General features: G+C 47.6%; 1 protein-coding gene across 1 annotated transcript; it reads left to right on the plus strand.

Moving 5' to 3' along the window:
* Positions 1-12,284: 12,284 nt before the first annotated feature.
* On the plus strand, positions 12,285-15,146 carry LOC116472431 (V-type proton ATPase subunit e 1-like). Its single transcript, XM_058442799.1, has 4 exons — positions 12,285-12,360; positions 14,417-14,529; positions 14,573-14,726; positions 15,025-15,146. Exons 1-4 carry the CDS (start codon positions 12,285-12,287, stop codon positions 15,144-15,146), a joined length of 465 nt encoding a protein of 154 aa, XP_058298782.1.
* The last annotated feature ends 210 nt before the right edge of the window (positions 15,147-15,356 follow it).

Raw genomic sequence — 15,356 nt, forward strand, 5'->3', positions numbered from 1 at the left:
GGTTAGGTGCTAGTTTTCTCCTGAAGGAGAAACAGATAGTTTGAGTGTGTCAGCATGTTAGATGATAACCATATCGTATGTGCCTGCCACATGGCACACATCATATTGGTGCTTTATATGCATTAGATACATGCATTGCTTGGGGTTATGCTGCAGTAAACGGAGAAGCTGGGATCAGAAGCCAAGTCTTTCTGATTCCTGAGCCTGTGCATAGGTGTGTGAGCATAGGCATATGTGCTTGTCCGTGTGTGTACATGTAAACTAATAGTACTCAGTGTTGGTGGCACTTTAACCTGCTCAAAACCCTCTCTCCTCCAGGAGCCCTTTGAGGTTGGGATATATAGACATAGAGAGGTTGGGCTGTTGCCTTAGTTACACAGGTGCTGGGAGGAGAAGGGGGGTGTGGAGCAGGAGGAGATACTCCTCTGGCCCAGAGAACCAAGTGAGATCCTCTCCGTGCAGGATTCTTTGCTCTTCAACCTCGGCCTAACTTTGCCGGCTTTGTTTCCCAAATAACCTCTTTACTGCATCCTAACTTTCTGTATATAGGTCCTGCTTTGGAGCCTTTGCTTAAACTGGTCCCTGCGTCTGGAATGCTGTTTTCCAAAGCCTGCCTGTGGACATCTTATTCTTCCTTCAAGACCCAGCACAGATCCCCCTCTTCACAGAAGCCCACAGAACCATCTCTTTCTTTGCCTGTTTCAGGCTCTGCATGCACTTCTCTCGCCCAGCTTAGAGTGTTAGCTTGGAGCATCCTTGTTTCAAACCATGAGCTCTGAGGTCAGAGGCTGAGTTTAACTCTTGGCCAACAGAGACCTGCTGTGGAATAGATATGTTGGATATGCTTGTGAATGCCTGGCCAGGCAGGATGTGTTTTGAGGCTCACTACAAATGGATGCAAATCCTCACTCACTGAAAATGCTTGATATGTGGCAGGTAATAAAATTGTCATTATTTATTACTGTGCTTTTGCTTGGGTCAGGTTTGATGTTTCAATCTGTATTTCATTTTATTCTTAGAATAACTTACAATCTCATTTTACCAGTGAAGAAACTGAGGCTAACTAATACTAAATAACTTACCCAGACTGTAGAACTAATCAGTATCAGAGCCAGGACTAAAATTCAGTTCTGTCTGCCTCAAAAAAGGAGTCTGGGCAGGGCATGGTGGCTCACGCCTGTAATCCCAGCCCTTTGGGAGGCCGAGGTGGGTGGAGCATGAGGTCAGGAGATCGAGACCATCCTGGCCGACATGGTGAAACCCCGTCTCTTCTAAAATACAAAAAATTAGCCGGGCATGGTGGTGCGCGCCTGTAGTCCCAGCTACTTGGGAGGCTGAGGCAGGGAAATCGCTTGAACCCAGGAGGCGGAGGTTGCAGTGAGCCAAGATCACACCACTGCACTCCAGCCTGGTGACAGAATGAGACTGAAAAAAAAAAAAAAAAAAAAAAAGAGTCTGTCCTTTTTGCACACATCGCATGGATCTGATTGCAAGCGCCTTGTGCTCTGTGTGTCGGTCAAACAGGGATGCTCTATTAACGTGCAAATGATTTTTTGAGAGAGGGCTTAAGTGTAGTTCAGTCTTAGCCAGCCACAACTGAGATTTGCAATCCAAGCCCTAGTCCTCACCAACCATTCTGCTATCAGGTTTTCATCTCTAGAGTGATTGACGGGTATTTTTTTCCCTCCCTGACCCAGAACGCCAGGCCTCCAATACTACTGAAATGTTTGCACAATCTTGAAGCATTTATTTAAAAGTTGCTTTTCCCCAAAGGGCCTGGCCTCAACCAGATCCTGAGCCAGATCCAAAAAAACAAACAAATCCTATCTTTACAAGCTCCTCAGCTGGGCTGCGTGGGGCGGGTGGGGGTGGGGGTCCCCTGGGTCCTACCTTTCCTTGGCTGGCTGACAGGCCCGCCCCAGGGCGAGGAGACTGCCTGCCTGTTTACAGCCCTTTCCAATTCACAGGCCAAACAGGAAAGGGGGGAGGGGTTAGAGAAGGGCGCGAATGTCAGAAATCACAAATCATACAGTTGCTCCTCAAAGCAATAGGCGGTGGAGATGTTAATGGGGACGTGGCTGGGTTGGGCTTCTTGAATGCTCGTCGGGGACAGAGTGAGACCCTGGCTACCACTTTGCAGGTCCCAGCATCAATAACTAAGCTCTCCATAACCTGCATAGCATTATGGGTCCGAGGGGCAGTGATCTCTCAGATGGGTGTCAGAGGACCTGAGTGCCATACCTGGCTGGGTCTGTGTTGCCAGCCAGGCCCAAGCTGGTGTACATTGGGGTTGCCATCACTGTTGCTTGGAAAAGTCCATTCAACTTTCTGGCCTCCACCATCGTGGACCCACGAGGGGCTGATCTCCAGCTCTGGCATTCTCTCTCTGTGAATCATGCCCATCCAGACTTTTGGGCAAAGCAATGGGGAAAAGAGGGAACCCCCCTTCATGGAAGGTATTTTGTGTGCCTGGTACAGTGTTTGGTACTGTCTGGAGGTTGTCTCGTTTACTTGGCACAACCTCCCTGAATAGGCTTTGCTGTGATTCCTTCCTACATGTGAGGAATCCAGGGCCAGCACTGGAACCCACGGTCCACTTGGCCCCTTCCTCCCTGTCTCCTGGTATGCCCGGCAAAGCACTGACACCAGGTTGGACGGATGGCCTGATTTAGAACAAAGTCTAGAGTGTGCAGAGTGTGGTGTGACCTGCATTGTGTGCCCAGGAGTGGGACCGAGGTGAGGCAAGGGCTCTGCAGAAGTGGAGACCGAGGCCTAGAGAATGGCTATCTCTCACCCAGCTTCTCACAGTCACTGAGGAGCCTTCTGGTCATAGATGGGCACACTGAGGCCTGTGACTAGGCGAGCTTGAGCTATGTCCCTGAGGTGCTGCCTAAGAAATTGGGCTCAAACACTTTGCTTTTTTCCAAAGACCCCTAATGTGCAGCCCACTGCAGGGTTCCCACTGGGCATTGTCCATTCCTGCCATTGGATCTCTGCTGCCTACTGCAAAAGACACCAAACTCATTAATGGCCTCTGTGCTCATCTCCTTGTCCCAGTCAGTGCCAAGGCCACTTAAGCTGTGTGTCAGTCCTTACACGGACTAGGCAGTGCCACACCTCTGCCTGTACCTTCTAGAATGCTTCCTGGAATACCTGCGTTGAATTCTTCCTGTGTCACCTTCGGCAAGTGACTTAGCTTCTTCAAGCCCCAGTATCCTCCTCTATAAAAGAAGGACCTTATGCAATAGTAGATGTGCAAGTGCTTTGTGACCACAAGGCCCAAGCTGGTGTACCTTGGGATTACTATCACTGTTGCTGTTTTCAGTGGGCTGTTGTCAGTCTGGCCGGGAGCTTCTGTCGAGTGACCCATTGATTGACTGGCTTCTTCTCTTTGCCCCAACTAGACCCCTCTGTGAGCTGTTTGTGCTGACCTTGGGCTGGGAAGATACTCTCAAACACCTGTTGTGGGCCACGCTGGGAACTCTAGGAAGAAGCAAATCAAAGAAATATTTTGCTGGGAATATATGCTAAGGAATATAAATCATTCTGTTATAAAGATACATGTATGTGTATGTTCATTGTAGCACTATTCACAATAGCAAAGAAATGGAATCAACCCAAATGCCCATCAATGATAGACTGGATAAAGAAAATGTGGTGCATGTACATCATGGAGTACTATGCAACCATAAAAAGGAATGAGATCATGTCCCTTGCAGGGACATGGATTAAGCTGGAAGCCATTATCCTCAGCAAACTAATACAGGAACAGAAAACCAAACACCACATGTTCTCACTTGTAAGTGGGAGCTGAACAATGAGAACACATAGACACAGGGTGGGGAAGAACACACACTGGGGCCTGTGGCGGGGTTGGGGGCACGGAGAGCATCAGGATAAATAGCTAATGGATAGTGGGCTTAATACTTAGGTGATGGGTTGATGGGCGCAGCAAACCACCACGTTTACCTATGTAACAAACCTGCGCATTCTGCAGAGGCATCCCAGAACTTAAATTTAAAAAAAAGAAAAAAGAAATATTTTGCTATTGTTTCCTTACACCCAGTTCCCAATCCATTGCATGTGTGCAATTGGGGGCAGCCTGGAGGAGGGGAAAGAACTGGCCGAGCTCTACCTCCCCGCCGCTGGGAGCCCTGACAGGGCTGGGACCATGTCTGACTTTTCCCTGCATCTCTAGAGCCCAGAATAGAGCCTGGGACTGAACAGCACTCACTAAGTATGTGTTTATATGTGAAATAATTTTGAGAAAGTTATCTCAGTTCTCTGAGCCTCAGCTTCCTCATCTGTAAAATGGGGATGATAATACAACTTAACTCATAGGTTCATTGTGAGGATTAAGAATAACAATCTATGCAAGGTACTTAGAATAGTGCCTGGCATGTAATGATAATGCTTTCATGTACTTAAGAGAAACAAATGCTCAGAGAAGGTAATTGCTTTGTTCAATGTAAAGTGGGAGAGCTGGGAATGGAATTTAGGTTTGTCTAACTCCAGAATCTCAGATGTTGACCACTATTGTCTATTACCTGAGGTAGGTTGACCCACAGCATCCACTTCCTCCCTATTTCAGAGTAACAGAACTGTCAAGTTTTACTTAAGCACCTGGCCATCTAGAATAAAGACTATGTTTTCCAGCCTCCCTTTTGGCTAGATGTTGAGTTCTGGCTGGTAGCAGAAGTTAGGTGTGAAACTCCGGGAAGTCTCCTTGAAGGGAGTAGACATGAGTTCCCCTATGAGTCTCACTCTGTCGCCCAGGCTGGAATACAGTAGCATGATCTTGGCTCACTGAAACCTATGCCTCCCAGGTTCAAGTGATTCTCCTGCCTCAGCCTCCCCAGTAGCTGATGGTTGAGATTGTGTCCTAATAGCTGTAGTACCAGCCAGCAGACACCTTAGATCATGAAGTGACAGCAAGATAATGAAGCCACACATGGTGCAACAACCAGGCAGCAGGAACCTGCGTCCCTGACAATGTAGGATCCATCGTATCAGCCTGTTTTTGAAGTCAGAGAGAAAAAAACTTTAATCTGTTAAAGTCTCTGTTATTTTGGATATGAACGTAATCCTAACTAATTCACTATTGTCTCTCAATGGTAGACTTTGAATAACTAAATGTGCCCTACCATAGTATCGCTCAGACTGCAATGTTATGAAAATTATTTGTTGTCTTTGTCATGAGAGTGAGCTCTGTGATGGCAGGGACTCTGATTTTTCTCTGCTAAGTCTCCACTGACCAGTCCTGTGCCAGGCACCCCACAGGTTAGTGGCTCTCTATTGTGCCAGCTGAGCTGAGCTGGAGCCCTGTTTCCCAGAAATCCTTCTCCTGCATAGTTCCAGCTTAGCAAGGGCTGCAGGAGATATTTTGCCTGAGATTCAGAAGGTGGCAGTGAAGTAGCAGCCATATTCTTTCTGGGCTGGGAAGGTCAGTTTGGGGACCTGAGTTCTTGCTCTTGACTGCTTCTCTCCTTGCTTGCCTGGTTGGCCTGGCGCAGCAGCCAGGGTTCCGTGACTCCTCCAGCTCTTACCTCATCTGCCTCTTCAGCTTCCCTGAATCTTGGGCTGGGTGCATGTGCAGCTCTATGATGAAGGGTTCCAGCTTCTCCAAGAGAACATCCGTTATTGAAGTTAGAGGCTTAGGGTGGTAAGAATCCTCGTGGGTCCCAGTTTGTCCTTGCTTCTCCTAATTCATATCATCTTCCCTTCTGCACTGCCAGCCCTGTGGCCCTCATATGGAAGCATATGGACTATCTAACCAGCTCCCACACTTGCATAAGATCAATCACTATAATAAATATTTTTCTTTCCTTTTTTTTTTTTTTAAATGATACAGTGTCTTGCTTTCACCCAGGCTGGAGTGCAGTGGCACATTCATGGATCACTGCAGTCTCAACCTCCCATTCATAAGCCATCCTCCTGCCTCAGCCTCCTGAGTACCTGGGGCTACAGGTGAGTGGCACCACATCCCTCTAATTTTTTGATTTTTTGTTGAGATGGGGGTTTCACTTTTGCCCAGGCTGGTCTCAAACTCCTGGCCTCAAGCAACCGTCCTGCCTTAGTCTCTCAAGGGGCTGGTATTATAGGTGTGAGCCACTGTACCCTAAGTTTCTTATTCTGTGTATCTTCTGGTGGTTCTTTCTCTGATTGATACATAGGTATTCAATAAGTACTTATTGAGTTAAGGAATGATTTATATGATTGGCCCCCTGGTACGTGGTACCTACTAATGAATGTCTATCTCTGTCTGCTTGGAGGCTGATGCAGGTGGGAGAAGGACTTGGGCTCAAACTCTAAGACCATATGTTTCCCAGCCCTTTTGGCACAGCATGTCTATCTGTGTCCAAGTAGAGTTAGAAGGGGCCTGTGAGCTAGAGGGAGCTAAGAGAGAATATAAGGAGGGGACTTAGGGTGATATTTAGGTTGGCCTGGATGCAGGTCTCAGTCACTCTGACAATGCCCATCTGATATGGTTTGGCTGGGTCCTTACCCAGATCTCATCTTGAATTGTAGCTCCCATAATTCCCTCATGTTTCAGGAGGGACCCAGTGGGAGATAATTGAATCATGGGGGTGATTCCCCCCATTCTATTCTCATGGTAGTGGATTAGTCTCATGAGATCTGATGGGGATCTTATAAGATCTTATAAGGGGAAACCCCTTTTGCTTGGCTGTCATTCTTCTCTTGTCTGCCACCATGTGAGACAGGCCTTTCACCTTCCACCATGATTGTGAGGTCTTCCAGCCACATGGAAATTTGAGTCCATTAAACCTCTCTCTTTTGTAATTGCCCAGTCTTGGGTATGTCTTCATCAGCAGCATGAAAACAGACTAATACAGTATATTGGTACCAGAAGTGGGGTGCTGCTGAAAAGATACCTGAAAATGTGGAAGCAACTTTGGAACTGGGTAACAGGCAGAGGTCGGAACAGTTTGGAGGGCTCAGAAGAAAACAGGAAAATGTGGGACAATTTGGAACTTCCTAGAGACTTGTTGAATGGCTTTGACCAAAATGCTGACAATGATATGGACCATGAAATCCAGGCTGAGGTGGTCTCAGATGGAGATGAGGGACTTGTTGGGAACTGGAGCAAAGGTGACTCTTGTTATGTTTTCTCAAAGAAACTGGCAGCATTTTGCCCCTGCCCTAGAGATTTGTGAAACTTTGAACTTGAGAGAGATTATTTAGAGTATCTGGTGGAAGAAATTTCTAAGCAGCAAAGCATTCAAGAGGTGACTTGGATACTGTTAAAAGCATTCAGTTTTAAAAGGAAAACAGAGCATAAAAGTTTGGAAAATTTGCAGCCTGACAATGCGACAGGAAAGAAAATCCCATTTTCTGAGGAGAAATTCAAGCCAGCTGCAGAAATTTGCATAAGTAACTAGGAACCACCAAGACAATGGGGGAAAATGTCTCCAGGGCATGTCAGAGACCTTTGCGGCAGCCCCTCTCATCACAAGCTGAGAGCCCTAGGAGTAGTTGCAGTCGTGGCCCAGGGTCCATTTTGAAGCTTTAAGATTTGACTGCCCCATTGGATTCTGGACTTGCATGGGGCCTGTAGCCCCTTTGTTTTGGCCAATTTCTCCTATTTGGAATAGCTGTATTTATCCAATGCCTGTACTCCCATTGTATCTAGGAAGTAACTAACTTGCTTTTGGTATTACAGGCTTATAGGCAGGAGGGACTTGCCTTGTCTCGGATGAGACTTTGGACTGTGGACTTTTGAGTTAATGCTGAAGTGACTTAAGACTTTGGGGGACTGTTGGGAAGGGATGATTGGTTTTGAAATGTGAGGACATGAGATTTGGGAGAGGCCAGGGGTGGAATGGTATGGTTTGGCTGTGTCCCCACCCAAATCTCATCTTGAACTGTATCTTCCATAATTCCCTCATGTTGTGGGAGGGACCCAGTGGGAGATAATTGCATCATGAAGGCGGTTTCCCTCATGCTGTTCTTGTGATAGTGAATAAGTCTCAAGAGAGCTGATGGTTTTTTAAGGGGAAACCCCTTTTGCTTGGCTCTCATTCTTCTCTCATCTTCCACCATGTGAAACGTATCTTTCACCTTCCACCATGATTGTGAGGCCTCCCCAGCCACGTGGAACTGTGAGTCTATTAAACTTCTTTCTTTTGTAAATTGCTCAGTCTTGGGTATGTCTTTATCAGAATCATGAAAACGGACTAATACACCATCTCTGCCCCAGAATGGGCATCCTGAACTCGGGGGGACCATCTGTTTGTCTAATCAGCCTTTGCAAATGGACAAGAAGGAATACCCGAGGCTAATGACTCTGACTCTCAATCTCATCCTCAAGAGATGGACTCAAGAGATGTGGATGGCTCCTTATCATGCTCCAGGAACCCTCTACCAGCTCCCTATCAGCCTTGTAATAAAAGTCAAGACCCTTAAATCTGTGTACAAGATTCTCTGTGACCTTGTCCTTGAACCCCAGCCAGCACAATAATGTCCCACATCATTTGGCCTTAACCTCAGTGAAATTGAATGAATCAGATGTGCACATCTATGCATTATAAGTTTTTCCTTCTTTTTTTTTTTTTTTTTTTTTGAGACAGAGTCTTGCTCTGTTGCCCAGCCTGGAGTGCAGTGGTGCAATCTTGGCTCACTGCAACCTTCACCTCCTGGGCTCAAGTGATTCTCCTGCCTCAGCCTCCTGAGTAGCTGGGATTACAGGTGCCTGCCACCACGCCCGGCTAATTTTTGTATTTTTAGTAGAGACGGAGTTTCGCCATGCTGGCCAGGCTGGTCTCAAACTCCTGACGTCAGGTGATCCACCCGCCTTTGCCTCTCAAAGTGCTGGGATTACAGGCGTGAGCCACCGCGCCTGGCCTATGTACCTATAAGTTTTTATCTTCAGTTATTCTGTGCCATCAAGAGCCTCAGTTTTTAAGACTTTTTCCCAGATCAGGAGACTCTTCTTGGAGGTGGGAGAGTCAAGTCCAAAGTTTTTTTTCCCTTAAGAAACTGTTTGTCTATCTATTCACCCATCTATCTGTTCAAACACCCATCCATCCATTCGCTTATCTATCTTTCCAGTGCTCTCTGGCTCTACTCTGGGCCAGGCCCTGTGATCATGCTGAGAATCTTGGAGATGAATCAAATATACCCTCTGATCTCCAGCAGCTCACAGTGGGATAGACAAAGATGATGCAACTAGACAACAAAAAATATAAACAGATAAGTGCCATCTTGAGAAAAGTCAAAAGTCATGGAAGCATAGAGGATGTCCCATCCCAGCCATGGGGGTCAGAGGAGGCTTCCTAGCAGAGGAGACATTTGAGCTGACTTTGAAGTACAAGAAGGCATCAGCTAGACAGGGAAAGCATGAAAGAGTTGTGCAGACAGTACAGCATATGCAAAGGCCCAGAAAGGGTCAGAGAGCATGTTACACTGGTTGCAAACTATGTGTGGTGGAGATGGTTGAGGGGTGAGAGAGACGTCACAGCTAGAGCCTAGTCCAGATTTCTTGCCCTGTGAATCTGCTCCAGGTTCTTCTGGAAGTGGGCTGGGAGGAGGTGCAGATGGAGGCCCCGTAGAGCCAGTGCGGCCTGTATTCAGCAACTGGTGCTAGGTTCGAGTGAGTACTCACTAGGCCTAGGGGTTCCTTGGGCAAGAGGAGTTACGTGGCTCAGTTTCAGGCCATCTCCTCAAGCAGATGTGTATGAGCAGATGAGGCACAAACTGCAGAGTCGGGCAGATGGGGTCAATTCTTGGCACTGTGTAGACAGGTAACTTTGGACAAATCACTTTTTGAGCCTCAGCGTCCCATGGCTCAGTTGGGAATATATCATTTACCCTAGAAGGCTGGTGATAACATTACTTTTCTCCCTTCCCTTTTCCTTACTAGATGATTCCAAATGGTCACTCTAGGTGAGGCCCAGGGAAATCCCCTTGGTACGCAAACTTGCTTTCCCCAGTTCATTTTGGTCAGAGTGTCCAAAATATGGTTCTGAATGCATCACTCACTGCTTGTGGCAAAAAGCACACATTCCTTAGTAAGGCATTCAAGAAATCTGAAACTTTTTAATATAATGTCTACCTCCTATTCATCCGTCCACCCATCTGGCTGGCTGTCCTTTCATCTCTGTGTTCACCCCCTTATTCACTCAACAAACACTCATTTCTTGTCTCATCCCTCCTCCTCCTTTTCTTTCTTCTTATGCTCAGTCTCTCCAAATGGCCAGCTTCCTTGACCTCATGTTTGTGTGAACAGGTTGTTCCTTCTGTTCAGTGGATGCGGTGGGATGCTTCCTTCCTTTTCCTGTCACTCACCTACTTTTTCTTCAAGGCCAAACTCAAAGGTCCCTTCCTCCATGAAGCCTCCGGCCTTATCAGCTATCCTCCTTCTGGTCTTCCACTCCTAATGGCTTATCTTTTTATGGGACATGTATTCCATAGCATTATTTTTGTGTCTGTCTGTTACCCACTGACCTCCACCCTACTCCAGCAGGGTGGCCCCTTTGTACAGTTGTTTAGGTTGTACACTGCACAGGAACACCCAGCTGAGGAATGTGCCCTAATGTGAGGGCTGTACCTCTCGAGGGAAGAGTGCTTTTTTTCTAATTCATACAAAGGTACCTGTTCTCCAAGTGATGAGCTCAAGTGGCTGAGCTGACCCATAGGGGGCACCTTTTTCTGTTTCCTACACAGGGGCTCTCTGAGCTAGTGGTGGCCTTCCCCTGATTCTAAGTTTCTGTAGGCCAGAACCATGGTGGCTTCATCCCTGTTCCCCCAGCTCCTAGCATAGCAGTGCCAGGCCCCAGAGACCTCCATAAATGTTCTTGGAGTTGAAAGGAGAAGGCTATCAGTAGTGAATCTCTGTTCACTGGGCCTTGGAAGGGCAGGACTCATGCCTGTCTTGTAGGGAGATGAGGCTTCCGAGTTGATGCAGTGGTGATGGCAGGTTTGTTTGGAAATTCCCCAGTAAGTGGTGTTCCGGGCCTGTCTCCCAGGGACCTCGAGAGCTTGCTGGAAGACCTGCAGACCAGGGCTCCTCCAAATATTGTTTTAAACTGATTGATGCCATGCCAGGCAGGGAAGGGACAGGCATTTTTCATACATGAAAAACAATACATTCTGGGGCCAAGATGAAATTATTTTACATTTATACGATAACAGGCAGGGAGACAAAGACGATGTTTGAGGATGTTTAAACCCTCAAAATCATTAGTCACTGTCCCAGCAGGCTACACAAATAAATGATCAATGCACAGAAAAACAAGGCCCTCTGAGGTGTTTGCCCAAGACCACTTATGTGTCAAACAGACTTATTAGATGTGAAGGGAATGATTATTTGTACAAAGTGAAATGAACATGTGCAATAATATTGTAAAATGTTTATTAGTCTAGAGTGTGCTGAATGTTCCTAAAATATATCAGGTTCTCAGCTTGCATTTAATGTACTGTTATAAATGATATCACATCCTTCCAAGCCGATTTTCCGCTTAACGCTAAGCTTCTTTGCTGGAGAAATCATGTTTTCAGATCCCAAGTATGAAAACATTGTGGGGTTAAACTCTCCCTTCTACTCCCTAACCCCCACCCCAATCAGTTACCTCCCTATAAAACTTGTCCTGAGTCTGGCTGGGAGGGATAGGGCAGTTGGGCAGGCCAGATGGTGGTTGGAAAAGGAAAAGGGGGTGAATGAGTTATTGTGGTAGGGACATTAGGCTGGAAGTCCAGTGATTCAGATTTCAGGATCTGCTCACTAATCTCCTGCTGTGTGACCTTGGGGTAGTCCCTTCCTCTCTCCGGGCCTTAATAATCTCAGTCAGAAAATGGGAATAATGTCTAAAGAGACTCCCAGAGCTAAACACTTACATATTCTAAATCCCAGCTTGCTGAGTCACGAGTCTGAAAGATAAAAAGAGATTCTGGAAGTGAACAAATAAAGTGCTACAGAAAAATTCTTTTTTTTTTATGTGATTCTGGCCAATTCTTACTTAACCTTTAAGGCCCTGACCAAATGTCCCCTCCTCTGGGAAGCCTTCTCTGACCCGCTAACCAGCTGGTCAGTCTGTCATCTTTGCTCTAACAGTGCGAAATCCTTGTGTCCTTTATTGCCCCGCCAGCTCATGGTATCACCACATCTCTCTGTGTGAACAGGCTATTCCTTCTGTTCAGTGGGGAAAGCTCTGCAGGAAGGAGAAAGTGGCCTCATTCTCTGCGCTGCTTAGACCAGCAGGACTGTCCTCCCTCAGTGAGTCGTCTGCCTCCATGAACGCAGCCGCTGAGCTGGCCAGCTTCGTGGCATGCATGTCCAGCTGTCAGCTTGCTCTGAACTGAGGTCCCCAAAAGATCCCCAGACCTGGGCCAGGCACAGAGCTGGTACTCAGGAAATGATTAGTGGATGCTGGATGGGGAGGAGCCGAGCTAGTGTGACCCTTGGAGGTTATCCCCCACCCACCTCGCATGTTAAAGATGGGAGTTTTATCCCAGAGTAGGGAAGGGATTGGCTAGGGGGCTACTCAGGCACCTTGGAGAAGGGTCAGAGAGAGTGTTTCCTATAACATATCAACTCTCCACCAAAGAAGGAGGGGTAGAGAAGCCCAGCCAAATCCCATGTCCTTGGCCCTGAACGGGGGTGGGAGGTATTGGTAGTGGGCAGTTCTTGGCGTCAGCTGAGAGCACAGGGCTGGCTTCGGAGGTTGTGGAGGTGGTTGGGGATATGGGGGGTTTCCAGTTTCCTGGCTGAGTCACGTCCCTCTCCTTTCCCCTGCCCCCCAAGGTTTGCTCAAAGGCCCCCTGGAGGGTGATCTTCTCTGAGCTCGACTGATGGTCTGGGGATCTTTCGGGAATCTCAGTTCAGCGCAAGCTGACAGCTGGATGCGCATGCCAGGAAGCTGGCCAGCTCAGCGGCTGCGTTCATGGAGGCAGGCGACTCACTGAGGGAGGAGAGTCCTGCTGGTCTAAGCAGAGCGGAGAATGAAGCCCCTTTCTCCTTCCTTCACGGCTTTCCCCAGAAATGACTGAAAGCAATCTACATGGAAATATATACTAAAATGTGGGAAAATAAAGTTAGAAGTAAGCATTCAGGCAAAGATTAAAAAGTGTAGGAAGGTAGAGTGGATTTGGAGTGAGGCTTCTAAGCAGAGATCCTGCCCTAAGGTAGGCCCTGCATGCTGTGGAGGCAGGTCATGTGTGTCACTCCAGGCTTCCAGCAGAGGGGACCCAAGCAGTATGTGATTTATTGTGCCCCATAAACACAGGACCTTTGCTTGGAAGAAGTGCCGGTCCCTTGGTTGGAGGCCAGAGAAAAAAGTCTCCTGTGATTTCTCAAAAAGGGGCACGCGGTGTCCCCAACAGCTGCCTGTCAGCAGCAACATAAGCTGGCTGCTTCTTCCTCTGCCTCCCCTTTCTTCTCTTCATTCTCTTGCTCCACCTTCTCTGCTTTCCCTCCTCATCCCCCTACTCCTCCTCCTCTTCCTCATCCTTTTTCTTCTTTTCATAGAGTTTAGTAAAGTAGTCCTTGGAACACGGAAAGAAGTGTTCCTGTTCAAGTTGAACCCCGGGGAACTGTTAGGGTGCTTTGGGTGGGGAGATAGCCAGGCCCCAGCATGAACTTCAGGCGGCTTGGGCAAGTGTTTTTCCCCACCATAGCAGTGGGCAGTGTGGGTTCAAGGTTATCCCCACTGAAGTGCAGTGCTGTATTGAGCATCTTGTAATGAGTGCCTTCTACATGCCAGACATTTATTGGGTACATCCTGTGTTAACTCAGTTGGTCCTCACAACCTCCATCCAGGGTGGTTCTTCTTATTCTCAAGGTCACAGGCAGAATGTGGAAGAGCTGGTTTGGCACCAGGTTCTTGCACTCCCAGGCTAGCCCCTGGCAGCCCCACTCCTGTCTCACTGTATGATCCTGAGCATTTCTACGGTCCTGACTCTTGATTTTCTCATCTGTACAGTGAAGGCCATGTGTCCCTGAGAGTCCCTTTACGTGGACAGTCTGTGGTTGCCTGAGTAGCTGAGTCCCCCTTTGCAGTGGACTCAGGTAGACATTTGGGATGCACAGGGACTACCTCTTGTTTTACCCTAAATAACTCCTCACCTTTGCCCCTTGGGCAGAGGCTCCTCCTGCTGGTTACCCTTAGAACCTGTCCCTGGATTGGGCCTCTCCCCCAAACTCCCTTCCCTGAGAGACTGAGGCTCACATGGAACCTGCATTCCTCAAGCAGGGATGGAGCCTCAAGATTTAGCACCTGAATCAACTTCTTAGGCTGCTGTGGGTGGGCCAGGCTAGGTGGTAGAGTGGATTAGGGATTGGGACAGAATATTCTCTTGCTTTAAACCCCACTAATTATACTACAATCCAAATTCGTTGCCACGGCCCTACATGACTGGGCTCCTGCTTCCCCACTGACCTTATTTCCTCCTACTCCCCCAGGATACTCAGCATCCCCTCCCATCAAGACAGCCTTTACAGCTGCCGTATTAGTGAAGGCTACCCGAGCTGCTGCAACGGATACCACTCCCCGATTTCTGTGGCTTAGCCCGATAGTTGGTTTCTTGCTCACATTAAGAGTCCAGTGGGCTGCTCCAGTGGCAATCATGGGCATATCACAGCCTCATGGTGCCTCTCATTGTGATAAGCATGTTCTGGGGCTTCCTCAGCTTCTTGGTTCCCTGGTTCATCCCTAAGAGTCTTAGCAGGGTAGTTATCATCACCATATTGGTGACCTGTTCAGTTTGTTGCTGTTTTTTTTTTTTTTTTTTTTTTTTTTTTGAGACAAGATCTCACTCTGTTGCCCAGGCTGCAGTATAGTGGCACGATCTTGGCTCACTGCAGCCTCAACCTCCCAGGCCCAGGATCCTTCTCCCTCCTCAGCTTCCTGGGTAGCTGGGATGACAGGTGCATGCCACCATGTCTGGCTAATTTTTTGGTATTTTATGTAGAGATGGTGTTTCACCATGTTGTCCAGGCTGGTCTTGAACTCCTGGGCTTAAGCAGTCCTCCCACTTCTGCCTTGCGAAGTGCTGAGATTACAGCATGAGCCACTGCACCCAGCTACTGCTATCTCTTTTGGCTAATTGCAATTCTTTTTCATTTCTGTCCTCTCTTTGGACCACAGTTGAAAAATGAAACCAGCTGGTATCTGAAGCATCATTGGCCTTGAGGAAAAAGACATGCTCTATAGTGCTAGTCATTGACACTATGAGAAGAGAATTCCTTCTAGATGCAAAATCTCTCCTCCAAACTGAGACCTTCTTTCTTGACTTGCCTGTTTCGGACATCAGTTGCCTTGAACATTCACACCATGTCTGAATATCTTATTCTACAATGCGGTATTTCCTCCTTCACTTTTTTTACACTTTGAGTTACTATG

Source organism: Hylobates moloch, unplaced genomic scaffold (assembly GCF_009828535.3).
Source record: "Hylobates moloch isolate HMO894 unplaced genomic scaffold, HMol_V3 SCAFFOLD_8, whole genome shotgun sequence".
Lineage (NCBI taxonomy): Eukaryota > Metazoa > Chordata > Mammalia > Primates > Hylobatidae > Hylobates > Hylobates moloch.

Bases quoted from the DNA above. Each gene is read 5' to 3' on its own strand.
- LOC116472431 (XM_058442799.1), top strand. From the start codon at position 12,285: ATGCATGTCCAGCTGTCAGCTTGCTCTGAACTGAGGTCCCCAAAAGAT. The intron at 12,361-14,416 runs GTACTCAGGAAA...CTACTCCCCCAG, and splicing joins CTGGGCCAGGCACAGAGCTG to GATACTCAGCATCCCCTCCC. The intron at 14,530-14,572 runs GTTGGTTTCTTG...GGGCTGCTCCAG, and splicing joins TTCTGTGGCTTAGCCCGATA to TGGCAATCATGGGCATATCA.